At 44.1% G+C, this 15,542-nt stretch overlaps 1 protein-coding gene across 7 annotated transcripts in view; it reads right to left on the reverse strand.

The window, feature by feature from the left end:
- Positions 1-15,542, reverse strand: part of SLC37A1 (solute carrier family 37 member 1) — a 66,433-nt gene that overhangs the window by 18,451 nt on the left and 32,440 nt on the right. For all 7 annotated transcript variants that reach the window (XM_048865510.2, XM_075132518.1, XM_075132510.1 and 4 more), the window contains 3 exons: positions 5,962-6,093; positions 2,071-2,161; positions 217-279 (listed from right to left, as the gene is read on the reverse strand). In XM_048865510.2, coding sequence (XP_048721467.1) covers positions 217-279; positions 2,071-2,161; positions 5,962-6,093 — 286 coding nt within the window. The remainder of the gene's footprint in view (positions 1-216; positions 280-2,070; positions 2,162-5,961; positions 6,094-15,542) is intronic.

Here is a 15,542-nt window from a genome sequence, read left to right on the forward strand (position 1 = left end):
TGGATTCATTCCCCAAGACCTGCTACTAAGGCTGGTCACATGACATACGATTTGGCTATACCATCCCCATCCTGCTCCCACTGGAGCCAATTTTGCCATTTTCTGGTGGATGCAAGACCAACCCCCAATTTCTTACTAAAAGAGTAAAACAGAACAGCTGTGTGTGCTACAGATTTTCTAACCTAGGTCTGATTAATAATAGTGTGTTAAACTTACCAAAGATTCCACCCACATCAAACAATGTGGAAAGATCCCCAGCTCTTTTTGCATCAAGATGCTCTGACAATAAAAGCAGAATAAATCTGATTAGAATAGCCTCTCACTTCAAAACTAGGAGAAATTTATTCATTTTATTTAGATTTATATGTAAAGCCTGGTCCACAGACAGCTTTTGCTCCAGAATAATTATGTTAGCTAGTGGTGTGATTTTTTTTTACCCATCTAGTTACAACCAGTACAACTTAGTGTGGGTGCCGTTATAATGGGACAAAGGTGCCTTACCCCAGAATGGCTTATTCACAGGAATAAGCTTTACTGGTATAAATACCTGTATACTGATATAACTGTGTCCATACTAGAGGGGCACATACCACTTGAGCTAAAGTGGTAGAACTTGTGAGTGTACACAAGAATTTCCTGGTTCATTAGCAGCGGTCTTAAAAATAATCAGAGCATCACACTACTAGTAAGTACCAATAAGGAATGCTGCTTTGTTTCAGAAACATGCTTGGTACAAATTAAGGCCACATAGGGAGCCTAATCCTGAAGCCCTTACTTACGTGACCAGTATCACTGATTGGCTATATTGTGTTGGTTAAACGCAGCCTGGAGTAAGGAACAGTGCAAAGCTGCAATGCCCCAGGAGCAGAGGGAGGCAGAATGCCTACTTGATCACCCCAGCATGCAGACGGACACTCCTGCAACTAGATTATAAACTATATCCAACAAAGACTGTGTCTTTGTATGTGTTTGCACAGTGCCTAGCACCAAGGGGCATCTGCGTGCTACTGCAACATAGGGTGGGATATTCAAAAGCACCTAACGGAATTTGATGCCCGATGCCCCAATGTTCATATAGTAAAACTAATTCTACTGTTTTAAACATAAAACTTATTAGCTAATCTACTCCCTTCATCAAACCTATTACCACAGAAGTACTGGTTACTAGGAGGGCATACTGTGCCCTGTCAAAGGACGTAGTGAGCGTCCCTACTGCACACACTTCCCTACAGGCATTCTGCCTGCCTGTCTCTTCTGGTCATGAGGCTGTGGATTTAAAAGCCAGAGGATAGCCCAAAGAATAGGAACTTCTCGGGGCAGTGTGCCTTCCTCTATATTCTATATCGCACAAAGCACAATGATAGTGATGATCTAATAAATAAATAAATAAATAAATAGTAATAAAGTCATTCCTCTGTGCAGCTTATTAAGCTCTTTGGGATCCATCAGGATGTAAGGCACCATTATAAATATATGATTATTACAGGGTTTTTTTAATGAAATATTTTTGGCTGGTTCTCAAGAGCCAAAGACATTACAAAGACTTGCAATTTTCAGAGAGAAATCAGACGCTTATTTTTGTGGTCACTATCTCTTAATTCTCAGAACGTATCATTGACATATAATAAACGGCAGTCTTTCAACTCTACTAGGGCAACCATAGCTTAAAACAAAAGTAGTCATGTTTATTTTCACGTGACTAGGCTCATCATAGTCCATGACACCACCACCACCCCCCCGGCTGTTCCTCAGACGTTCTTGTCAACTGCTGGAAATGGCCCACCTTGATTATCACTACAAAAGGTTCCCCTCCCCCCCACCCCCGCTCTCCTGCTGGTAATAGCTCACTTTAAGTGATCTATTATGGTTACAGTGTGTATGGTAATACACATTGTTTCATGTTCTCTATGTATATAAAATCTCCCCACTGTATTTTCCACTGAATGCATCCGATGAAGTGAGCTGTAGCTCACGAAAGCTTATGCTCAAATAAATTTGTTCGTCTCTACGGTGCCACAAGTACTCCTTTTCTTTTAACTAAATACTTGTTTTCCTCCCACAGATACTTACCTACATTTGTGATATAGAGTGGAAGCCAGAAAAGGAAAGTGTAACTGACCAGTTTAGCAAACAACAAACAGAGAGAGAATTCTATGACTCCCTAAGGTGAGAAAAGAAAAAAGAAGAACAAGGTTAGTACCTAGACATGTGGTGTTGTTGTTTCTTTGCTTCTGTTAAATCACACCATGCAAGCAATCTGCAAATGGCATCTTAATCCTTTCTGTCTCAGGAATTTCTCCCTTGAGTCTTCCTGTTCTGGAAGCATGAAGCTTGTGATCAAAGAAGATTGTAGTATTCAACTTGTATATCTTTCTCTCTCCATGTAACTGTACTGAGCTAACCAAAACCAGAATACTAATAAGGAAACATAGAGCTTATAACCACTTCAGAGATTGACAGTGATTTTCTGTCATGTTATATGCATCTTCCCTTTTATAGAACTGATCTGGCACATACTGTTGTAACCTGGGGTGTTTTCCCCATCAACTTAAATTGGGCCCAGATTTCACCAGTAGTATTTATTTCTTCAAAAATCCAAACAGTCCATATGGTACATGGTCTCAAAGAGGTGCCTAGTTAGGACTCAGCTCAGTAAAAGTGGGTGCTTATTTAACATACAAGTCTCAGTATTCTTTTACCCTATCACCTTAACTGAGAATTCTATGTAAGGTTCATTTATTATAAAAACACAGCTGAAGTGTATTTGACTGCCACATAAACCTGTTCCTGTCAATCCTTCCCCCACCATTTGTCATCTTCTGGCAGTAGTTTGGGGTTTTACACAGTTTTAAGTCCTTGCTGTTATGCTACTCCTGCAGGTGTCAGTATGGATTGCTGGAAATTCGCTCCCCTACCCCACCCATTCATGCTTTCCCGTCCCCCTCAACACCCTCCCTCCCGCACTACCCACCCACCCACACCTTGCTGTATTTAAAGTGTTATTCATTCCCACTGGCAAGTGATGGAGAAGTGGAGGGGGAAGAATCAAGACTCAAGGAGAAGGCAGAAGAGGATATTTTAGATACTATATCAGGATCAGGTTATGGTTAGAATCTAAGGGTACAGGAGGGTAGCATATAGAGCCAGGAACTCTTTCCTACATTCACACTGGCCCAATAACAGTTCAGCCTGGATTTCATTTGTGTTTCCTTGATCAGAGCTATTACCCTGAATTTGAACAAAGCCCCTTTCCTTTTATCCAGCAGCCTGAAAGTTTGAGTTGCAAGATGCTCCCCTACATAAGCCATAAAATGTGCTTTCAAATTAGGAGCTTTTGAAAATGACAATTATCATTTATGAACCTACTACTGATGGAAGTCATCTGCCTGAAGAAGTGATGCCATTTGTGACACTGGCCCAAATTAAATCCTACTATAAGCAGGTACAACTGTACTGACTTCCATGGCGTTATAGCCTGCTTACACCAGGGTAGAACACAGTCCACTGACTATGGAAGATGTAGACAGGAGACTAGGTAGAAGTTTCCATCATATTTTAACAATTGTTGAATTCATTTTTCACTTTAAAACTTAAACAAGATAGGCAGCCAATTAATGCAGTGAAGCCCTGATGTAATCAAGTGCTTTCCTTTAATAGGTACAATATTATTAACATTTCATAATGTACATCAATACAACTACTCCAAATATGAGGACAAATACACATACAACAGGGGGTAATGGGCTATAGAATATATTATATTATATACCAAATTCATATAGCTCTACTTCAGACTTACACTTCATACCCACTCACCAAAAAACAAAACCAAAACACATCTGACAAAAAAAAGCACATGCACTGAAGTTCAGCTTGCTCATACCGGATGAAGAGTTCATTACACGTAAGGATATCACAGTATCGCAGAACCACTGGGACTAAAGCTGGTCAGAAATCGGAACTTTTGTCCTGCAGGAAATTCTGATATTTCAACATTGTTTTTTTGTCTCAAAACAGGATGAAAAGTCAAAATTGCTACAATTTTCAGAGAACGAAAAGTTCCAAAAAATTTCTATTTGGAAACATTTTGTTTCAGTTTGACATTGAACTGCATCTTTCTGAGCTGCTTGTGCCTCAAAGGAATTGTAGTTTGGATGCCTCATGCCCCCATTCTCGTCTATGAGCCAGATTCCTCAGCGAAACTACATCTCCCGTGATACACTATGGCAGTTCAGCCAGAGCGGAAACTGAAGAGCATCATGGGAGATATAGTCCAGCTGAGAAGCCTGAATCAGAGAGTAGAATGAGGAAGACCTGAATTACAACTTCAATGAAGTACCATGGTAGCTCAGGTGGATGCAGATTAAGATTGCAACGACTCAAAAACGTTTTGATTCTGTTCAATAAATGGAAATATTTTGATACCCCAAAGATCTTTCCCCCCACAATTTTCCATTGTGAAAAAATTCAAGAAAAAAGAAATCAGTAATTTTGTGAAAACTACGTTTTTCCATTAAAAAAACCCCAACAATAATAATTTAGATACAAAATTCCAAGCAGCTCTAACTGGGACTAGTCTGTTACCTGAGGTTTCAAGGAGCATAAGAAGAGGTGCTATGAAAGGACAGTTCTGTGGCCACTGCAGAAGAGGCTGTAGGTATTTCAGCTACTTCCCCTCCACCCCATGTAATTCAAGGTTCCCTCTCTGATGCCCTTATTTCTCTCCCCACATTCATAAATACTGTCCCATTATGTTAATAATGTCATCAATCTCTTGGGTTATTGTCAAGGTTCCTTCCCCACTCTGAACGCCAGGGTACAGATGTGGGGACCTGCATGAAAACCTCCTAAGCTTACTTTTACCAGCTTAGGTTAAAACTTCCTCAAGGTACAAATTAATTTTACCCTTTGCCCTTCGACTTTCGCTGCCACCACCAAACGTCTAACACCGGTATTATTATTATTAGGAAAGAGTTCGTTTGGAAACGTCTTTCCCCCCCAAATCCTCCCAAATCTTACCCCCTTTTTTCTGGGGAAGGTTTGATAAAAATCCTCACCAATTTGCATAGGTGACCACAGACCCAAACCCTTGGATCTTAAGAACAATGAAAAAAGCATTTAGTTTCTTAAAAGAAGAATTTTAATAGAAGAAAAAGTAAAAAAGAATCACCTCTGTAAAATCAGGATGGTAACTACCTTACAGGGTAATTAGATTCAAAACATAGAGAATCCCTCTAGGCAAAACCTTAAGACACAAAAACAGGAATATCCATTCCATTCAGCACAGCTTATTTTCTCAGCTATTTAAACAAACAGAACCTAACGCATATCTAGCTAGATTACTTACTAAGTTCTAAGACTCCATTCCTGTTCTGTCCCCGGCAAAAGCATCACACAGACAGACCCAGACCCTTTGTTTCTCCCCCCCCTCCAGGTTTGAAAGTATCTTGTCTCCTCATTGGTCACTGTGGTCAGGTGCCAGCGAGGTTATCCTAGCTTCTTAACCCTTTACAGGTGAAAGGGTTTTTCCTCTGGCCAGGAGGGATTTTAAAGGGGTTTACCCTTCCCCTTATATTTATGACAGTTATGAAGTGTGTGAGTGCTAGTTATACAGCTTAAAACATCAAGAGCAGGTTTAAACTTGCACTCACTAGTTTTTTGAATATTTGTAAATTCTAATATGTGATTCATTAATTTATTCAACTTGCTTATTTGAGCCAAATGTTACCTTTTTCCTGTATCCTCTCTTCTTCTGAATAGGACGCCCACATTGTCTTATCCCTTATACCCCTTATATTTCCGACATCCAGTCAAAACTCAATATGACTGAATAGAATACCAGTTTTGAGATGGGAAAACCAACTTTGTCCAACTTCTCCATTTAAACAGTCTAAAAATCAGAATCCTGTAGGGCAAAAGCCGAGGCACAGTAGAGTGGATAAGACTAATGCATGTACTCACAGGTATTCGCAAAGCGCCTATGAAGCTTACAGCTGACATTCTAGTTCCACCTTCCCCAGTGACTGCAAAATTATGGTTCAGTGGCACTGTGCAGTTCTCTCTGTCTGGAAGCAAACACTGCATCGCTGGATCCTACAGACAGTTTCCCACCACCACAAAAAGAAAAGTAAATACATTAAAAATGTATGTATCAAACAACCAAGTCATTCACATGTCTCGTGACTTTACTTTTTGTACTACAGAAAGTGATTCACTGATTCTGAAATCTTTAGTGAAAAAAGCACTATTGTTTAGGGCTGCATGCATTTACTTCTGAAGTCAAAGCACTACAGTGTCTGTATTGTGAGCAGATTTCAAATTGCAAAACCACTACACATCATAGCGTGCCCTGAATGGAACCCAGCTATTGGAAATTGACTTATTTCTTCTACTTTTCATGGCTCCTCCCCATCCACCATTCAAATGTGGTCTCACTAGTTGGAGTTGAAAACACTTCTTGGTTAACATACTGAAGATATCACTGACATTACCTGGCTTCTATATAAATATTAAGCTGATTTTTCAGAATTTCTGTCCCTTGTATCTTCACATTCATCACTTTAAGTAGGGATCATTTGTACTGTTCAGGTATGCATAGCATATGTTTAGTTTTAAGAGACTCATGAGTTTGTTTTGTTCCTCACCTCCAGTTTTCAGTCTTACTCATTCATGCAGTGACACCTATGAATTAAATCATTATCATCGAAGGACTAGATTCTGATGTTTTACACTGAGTAGTACCTTACTCCACCTGACTTCAATAGCAGTGGCATCAATTACAGAGGGTGGCGGGGGGAAGTGAGAGCAAATCCCCCCCCCCTCGCCAAAACGCTTTTTGCACTTGCTCAAAGTTCCATAGGCCATGGAGCAGGGGGGCCATGGCCCAACCACCTTTAAGCAGCTGGCTCATACTAAACAACTACCGCTGCTGCCAGAGGGGTCTGGACCAACACCCCAGCTGTGTAGTCACATTGCCACTAAAGTTTGACCTGGCCTCCCCTCTGTACACATGAAGGGGTGGCCAGGCCAGGTTTCAGTGAATGGTGTTGCAACCTGGAGCATAGGGTTACCACGCCATTGAAATTTTGGAGGAGCGGCAGAGCGAAATGATGTGGTGACCTGGCGCACCAGGAGCCTCTTCCTGTACAGCAGAGTGCAGGGGAGCCCACCGAGAACTCAGACTGGCTCATGCACTGTGTGGTAAGAGAGGGGTACACTCCCTGGCTGAGGGAAACCTGGGGTCCCTTCAGGAGGAGGGGGTTGGGTAGGGACCATAATTTGACCGTTCTCCCTTGGAAGTATCTGATTTGGCACCTCTGTTCAACAGTGCTGTTGGGGTAAAGTGCTATTCAATATGAATAGGGCTTGGAATCCGTGCCTAAATGCAGCAAGCCAATTAGCCAGAGATTACATTGAACCAAAACCTCTCACGTGCTTTCCCCTGAATCTTGGGGAAGTTCAGACCTAAATCCAAGATTCACCACTCGCTTCCATGTGGGGTGGCAGAAATTTTGGACACACAGCTGTCACGGTCCATCAAAACTCTTTTGCCAGCTAGTAAAAATGAGAGGTTCAGCAGCTGTAGCAACCCAGTATTTCACCTGCACCCTGTGCCACTGTCACACTTTAAGATGACATATCAGTGCTTCTCTTTTTAGCTGCAAGAGGATTTTAATGTACGTTCATCCTTCATCAAGATTTAATGTAAACGTGTGATAGTTAGGAGAAGAGCTTAATACTACCAGGTTTATTTGAATCTAAGCTTTATTTGAATCCTAGGAAACGCACATTAACCCTAACAGATTTGACAGCAAGCATCCCAGTGCTGCTCAGCCAGTGTTCATCCGTCATGATCAAGATGGAACACCTCTCAGGGTGAAAGGATAAAGTCTCCTGATCCATTCAATCTATAGCCTCTCCGCACAAACTGACAAGAGTGCCCATTACTGAGAGTTATGATTAGAGCTGGCAGAGCAAATTACAGCCAACAGTTTATTTTCAGATTTCAGCTCTTTGTGTTTATAAATTGTCCAAAAACAGCTTATGAGATTCAAGACTCTTGCCATTATTTTAAAATTATTCAGAGCATAATACTGGCAAGTAACATCTGGGCTGTAGGTTGTACTCAAACAGTTCATTGTAGACAGTGAATATACTTAGTTCAGAATGCTTTGGTTAATTTTGATTGAACACATAGGTGACAAGTAGAACTGGTTGAAGTTTGGTGTGTGGAAAGTTTTCTTACCTAAAAATATGATTTTGCCATTGAAACTGAATTTTTGGGGGAGAAAATAATCAATTCTGAGAAACAATTTTCACCACAGGAAGACGTGAAAATAAAAAGTAGTTAGAGTCAAATCAACATTTTGAAATGAAATGAAGATTTTTGTTTTGTTCTGGTCACAAGGTATTTCTATTCTCTGAAGAGACAAATCCAGAATCAGGTTTCTGGTGTGAATACCAGTACTGATTTACAAATGTAAAGTTTGCTCCTGCCAATGACCTCTAAGGGTATGTCTACACTACGGAATAAGGTCGAATTTATAGAAGTCGGTTTTTTAGAAATCGGTTTTATATATTCGAGTGTGTGTGTCCCCACAGAAAATGCTCTAAGTGCATTAGGTGCATTAACTCGGCGGAGTGCTTCCACAGTACCAAGGCTAGAGTCGACTTCCGGAGCGTTGCACTGTGGGTAGCTATCCCACAGTTCCCGCAGTCTCCGCTGCCCATTGGAATTCTGGCTTGAGATCCCAATGCCTGATGGGGCTAAAACATTGTTGCGGGTGGTTCTGGGTACATATCGTCAGGCTCCCCTTCCCTCCCTCCCTCCGTGAAAGCAAGGGCAGACAATCGTTTCGCGCCTTTTTTCCTGAGTTACCTGTGCAGACGCCATACCACGGCAAGCATGGAGCCCGCTCAGGTAACCGTCACCGTATGTCTCCTGGGTGCTGGCAGACGCGGTACGGCATTGCTACACAGTAGCAGCAACCCATTGCCTTCTGGAAGCAGACAGTGCAATATGACTGGTAGCCGTCATCGTCGTGTCCGAGGTGCTCCTGGCCACGTCGGCTGGGAGCACCTGGGCAGACGTGGGCACAGGGACTAAATTTGGAGTGACTTGACCAGGTCATTCTCTTTAGTCCTGCAGTCAGTCCTATTGAACCGTCTTATGGTGAGCAGGCAGGCGATACGGATTGCTAGCAGTCGTACTGTACCATCTTCTGCCGGACAGGCAAGAGATGAGGATGGCTAGCAGTCGTATTGTACCATCTTCTGCTGGGCAGGCAAGAGATGAGGATGACATGCAGTCCTTCTGCACCGTCTGCTGCCAGCCAAAGATGTAAAAGATAGATGGAGTGGATCAAAACAAGTAATAGACCAGATTTGTTTTGTACTCATTTGCTTCCCCCCCTCCCCTGTCTAGGGGACTCATTCCTCTAGGTCACACTGTAGTCACTCACAGAGAAGGTGCAGCGAGGTAAATCTAGCCATGTATCAATCAGAGGCCAGACTAACCTCCTTGTTCCAATAAGAACAATAACTTAGGTGCACCATTTCTTATTGGAACCCTCCATGAAGTCCTGCCTGAAATACTCCTTGATGTAAAGCCACCCCCTTTGTTGATTTTAGCTCCCTGAAGCCAACCCTGTAAGCTGTGTCGTCAGTCGCCCCTCCCTCCGTCAGAGCAACGGCAGACAATCGTTCCGCGCCTTTTTTCTGTGCAGATGCCATACCAAGGCAAGCATGGAGGCCGCTCAGCTCACTTTGGCAATTAGGAGCACATTAAACACCACACGCGTTATCCAGCAGTATAAGCAGCACCAGAACCTGGCAAAGCGATACCGGGCGAGGAGGCGACGTCAGTGCAGTCACGTGAGTGATCAGGACATGGACACAGATTTCTCTGAAAGCATGGGCCCTGCCAATGCATGCATCATGGTGCTAATGGGGCAGGTTCATGCTGTGGAACGCCGATTCTGGGCTCGGGAAACAAGCACAGACTGGTGGGACCCCATAGTGTTGCAGGTCTGGGAAGATTCCCAGTGGCTGCGAAACTTTCGCATGTGTAAGGGCACTTTCATGGAACTTTGTGACTTGCTTTCCCCTGCCCTTAAGCGCATTAATACCAAGATGAGAGCAGCCCTCACAGTTGAGAGGCGAGTGGCGACAGCCCTGTGGAAGCTTGCAATGCCAGACAGCTACCGGTCAGTTGGGAATCAATTTGGAGTGGGCAAATCTACTGTTGGGGCTGCTGTGATGCAAGTAGCCCACGCAATCAAAGATCTGCTGATATCAAGGGTAGTGACCCTGGGAAATGTGCAGGTCATAGTGGATGGCTTTGCTGAAATGGGATTCCCTAACTGTGGTGGGGCCATAGACGGAACCCATATCCCTATCTTGGCACCGGAGCACCAAGCCGCCGAGTACATAAACCGCAAGGGGTACTTTTCAATAGTGCTGCAAGCTCTGGTGGATCACAAGGGACGTTTCACCAACATCAACGTGGGATGGCCGGGAAAGGTACATGATGCTCGCATCTTCAGGAACTCTGGTCTGTTTCAAAAGCTGCAGGAAGGGACTTTATTCCCAGACCAGAAAATAACTGTTGGGGACGTTGAAATGCCTATATGTATCCTTGGGGACCCAGCCTACCCCTTAATGCCATGGCTCATGAAGCCGTACACAGGCAGCCTGGACAGTAGTCAGGAGATGTTCAACTACAGGCTGAGCAAGTGCAGAATGGTGGTAGAATGCGCATTTGGACGTTTAAAGGTGCGCTGGTGCAGTTTACTGACTCGCTTAGACCTCAGCGAAACCAATATTCCCACTGTTATTACTGCTTGCTGTGTGCTCCACAATATCTGTGAGAGTAAGGGGGAGACGTTTATGGCTGGGTGGGAGGTTGAGGCAAATCGCCTGGCTGCTGGTTATGCGCAGCCAGACACCAGGGCGGTTAGAAGAGCACAGGAGGGCACGGTGCGCATCAGAGAAGCTTTGAAAACCAGTTTCATGACTGGCCAGGCTATGGTGTGAAAGTTCTGTTTGTTTCTCCTTGATGAAACCCCCCGCTCCTTGGCTCACTCTCCTTCCCTGTAAGCTAACCACCCTCCCCTCGTTCCTTCGATCACTGCTTGCAGAGGCAATAAAGTCATTGTTGCTTCACATTCATGCATTCTTTATTCATTCATCACACAAATAGGGGGATGACTACCAAGGTAGCCCAGGAGGGGTGGTGGAGGAGGAAAGGAAAATGCCACACAGCACTTTAAGCACAGCACTTTAAAAGTTTACAACTTTAAAATTTATTGAATGACAGCCTTCTTTTTTTTGGGCAATCCTCTGTGGCGGAGTGGCTGGTTGTCCGGTGGCCCCCTCACCGCGTTCTTGGGCGTCTGGGTGTGGAGGCTATGGAACTTGGGGAGGAGGGCGGTTGGTTACACAGGGGCTGTAGTGGCAGTCTGTGCTCTAGCTGCCTTTGCTGCAGCTCAACCATACACTGGAGCATACTGGTTTGGTCCTCCAGCAGCCTCAGCATTGAATCCTGCCTCCTCTCATCACGCTGCCGCCACATTTGAGCTTCAGCCCTCTCTTCAGCCTGCCACTTACTCTTCAGCCCGCCACCTCTCCTCCCGGTCATTTTGTGCTTTCCTGCACTCTGACATTATTTGCCTCCACGCATTTGTCTGCGCTCTGTCAGTGTGGGAGGACAGCATGAGCTCGGAGAACATTTCATCTCGAGTGCGTTTTTTTTTTCTTTCTAATCTTCACTAGCCTCTGGGAAGGAGAAGATCCTGTGATCATTGAAACACATGCAGCTGGTGGAGAAAATAAAGGGACAGCGGTATTTAAAAAGTCACATTTTATAAAACAGTGGACACAGTCTTTCAGGGTAAACCTTGCTGTTAACATTACATACATAGCACATGTGCTTTTGTTACAAGGTCGCATTTTGCCTCCTCCCACCGCGTGGCTACCCCCTCAACCCTCCCCGTGGCTAACAGCGGGGAACATTTCTGTTTAGTCACAGGCAAACAGCCCAGCAGGAACGGGCTCCTCCGAGTGTCCCCTGAAGAAAAGCACTCTATTTCAACCAGGTGACCATGAATTATATCTCACTCTCCTGAGGATAACACAGAGATAAAAAACGGATGTTGTTTGAACACCAGCAAACATACACTGCAATGCTTTGTTGTACAATGATTCCCGAGTACGTGTTACTGGCCTGGAGTGGTAAAGTGTCCTACCATGAAGGACGCAATAAGGCTGCCCTCCCCAGAAACCTTTTGCAAAGGCTTTGGGAGTACATCCAGGAGAGCCGCGAATGCCAGGGCAAAGTAATCCTTTCACATGCTTGCTTTTAAACCATGTATAGTATTTTAAAAAGGTACACTCACCGGAGGTCCCTTCTCCGCCTGCCGGATCCAGAAGGCAGCCTTGGGTGGGTTCGGGGGGTACTGGCTCCAGGTCCAGGGTGAGAAACAGTTCCTGGCTGTCGGGAAAAGCGGTTTCTCCGCTTGCTTGCTGTGAGCTAGCTACAACCTTGTCCTCCTCATCATCATCTTCTTCGTCCCCAAAACCTGCTTCCGTGTTGCCTCCATCTCCATTGAAGGAGTCAAACAACACGGCTGGGGTAGTGGTGGCTGAACCCCCTAAAATGGCATGCAGCTCATCATAGAAGCGGCATGTTTGGGGCTCTGACCCGGAGCGGCCGTTCGCCTCTCTGGTTTTCTGGTAGGCTTGCCTCAGCTCCTTAAGTTTCACGCGGCACTGCTTCGGGTCCCTGTTATGGCCTCTGTCCTTCATGCCCTAGGAGATTTTGACAAAGGTTTTGGCATTTCAAAAACTGGAACGGAATTCTGATAGCACGGATTCCTCTCCCCATACAGCGATCAGATCCCGTACCTCCTGTTCAGTCCATGCTGGAGCTCTTTTGCAATTCTGGGACTCCATCATGGTCACCTCTGCTGATGAGCTCTGCATGGTCACCTGCAGCTTGCCACGCTGGCCAAACAGGAAATGAGATTCAAAAGTTCGTGGTTCTTTTCCTGTCTACCTGGCCAGTGCATCTGAGTTGAGAGTGCTGTCCAGAGCGGTCACAATGGAGCACTCTGGGATAGCTCCCGGAGGCCAATACCGTCGAATTGTGTCCACAGTACCCCAAATTCGAGCCGGCAAGGCCAATTTAAGCGCTAATCCACTTGTCAGGGGTGGAGTAAGGAAATCGATTTTAAGAGCCCTTTAAGTCGAAATAAAGGGCTTCATCATGTGGACAGGTGCAGGTTTACATCGATTTAACGCTGCTCAATTCGACCTAAAGTCCTAGTGTAGACCAGGGCTAACAAACTTAAAGCCTTTCTGTTTCCATGAATATTCACGCAAGTAAACTCACTGGCCACTGGGGGAGCAAACACAGTGGAAGCAGTTTGTTGAAGAATGAGTCATCTCAGAATTTTTAGCAGTATTTACCCAGGGCTAGTTTTTCCACTGTGTTTCCTCCCCACAAAGAATTAGATGACGACTACTCTCATTATTTTAAAAAAAGTGTCTATATGACAAACAAGCAACCAAACAACCACCTACCACCTGTAGAAAACCTTTAAAAAATGGTCCTCAGGTGATGTTCAGAGCCGTACTTCACCAAGGGAATGAGATTTTACGTTGTCCAGTATCATGAATACTGTACTTAGCCTGTCTTGTGTTGTCTAGGTTAGATTACACTCAGTTCTCATTTTCAGAAGGACTGTTTTTGCAAACAAAGGGCCTGCAAAGTTCAGTAAATAAGTATGTACAATGGGGAGATAGAATAACTCTATTCCTTTTCTCTATAGATGTTCTCAGTATGGAGGGTGGGACGAGGTGCCTCCCAACCCAGAGTGTTCAGTCTCCATGCTGAAATCCAACCACTCAAAAGGTTACATATTATGCACACACATAACTAACCATTTCACATACACATACACACACACACACACAAAATCAGAGGGCTAAACTGTGCCTCTCATGAATGGCCCACGTAATGGACCTCCAGAATCACAGTCCCTGCACTCAGGGGAGTGCAGGCACTGCTAACATGTTGTTTCCTCTGCAAGCAACAAGACAAAAGTGGAGAACGCCGAATCATGCCTTTGTTTCTCCACCCCACAAACCAGGAGAGCTTGTTAGCCATGTGATGGGGTCTATATGGCACCTTAATAGAGAGTAGCAAATTTCTTCTGTTCCCCAGGGAGCTCCAGGAGCCATTTTGTTCCCTTGGAGTGGTTCGGCTGCACACCGAGCATCATTACAGGCTCTGCCTACCAGGCATAACTCAGGCCTTAGAATGAAAGGAGGAACACGTAAAATAGCTGCTCATCAGTAAGGGCTTGGTCCAGAGTCCTTGGAACTCAGTGGAAAGACTCACATAGACTTTAATGGGTTCGGAACACCAAAGGAACAAAACCAGCTGTGTTGTCCCTGGGGTGGGGGGAGAGAAGAGAAATGGTCTCTCCTCTACTCACTAGTGAATAATCAACTACATTCCCTTGTAATAGATCCTACACAGTATATTTAGTAAACAAAGGGATGCAGAGTGAAAGGTACTCATGTTTTGGCTATTTGTACTTTGTGTATACAGCACATTACTCTGCTCTCCTCAATGAAACTCAGGGATGCGATTATTGAAGAGATTGATCACAACTATAACGCTGGGATCTGAAGGTCTCCCAAAGTTGGGGATGTTTTTGATCCAGGCTATGGGTTTATGCTCATCGCCTTATCACTATTAAGAAAAGGAGTACTTGTGGCACCTTAGAGACTAACCAATTTATTTGAGCATGAGCTTTCGTGAGCTACAGCTCACTTCATCAGATGTTTACCGTGGAAACTGCAGCAGACTTTATATACACACAGAGAATATGAAACAATACCTCCTCCCACCCCACTGTCCTGCTGGTAATAGCTTATCTAAAGTGATCAGCAGGTGGGCCATTTCCAGCACAAATCCAGGTTTTCTCACCCTCCACCCCCCCACACAAATTCACTCTCCTGCTGGTGCTAGCCCATCCAAAGTGACAACTCTTTACATAGTCAAGTCGGGCTATTTCCTGCATAGATCCAGGTTCTCACATCCCCCCCACCCCCATACACACACAAACTTTGTGACTTTTGCTCACATTGCTCTCACTACTCTTCCCCTTCTTTTAAAATTAAAATGTTCATTCTGAAGAACTCAAAGTGTACCCCAGAAAGTGATGCAACTGGTTTTGTAGATGAGGACAATAGGGCACAGAAGTTGTTAAATAGGTCATTATTTTTAAGAAGCAGTAAATCTCCAGCCGAAAGCAAAAAACTGCTAAGGGAACACTACAGTATAGAAGAAATTAAGGGGAAGATTTTCGTACGCATAAAAGGCAGTCAGTCACCTACCTGCCTTTTGTGTCTTTGAAAAATCTCCCCCTAAAACACTGTTTTAAAGTAAGTTGAAATATTTTTATATTTATATTTTTCTATAAGATCTTTAGCAGATTGAAATATTCCTGGGTGAAGCCATTTTCATTGTAAAG

The sequence above is a fragment of the Caretta caretta genome, chromosome 1, assembly GCF_965140235.1.
Source record: "Caretta caretta isolate rCarCar2 chromosome 1, rCarCar1.hap1, whole genome shotgun sequence".
Lineage (NCBI taxonomy): Eukaryota > Metazoa > Chordata > Testudines > Cheloniidae > Caretta > Caretta caretta.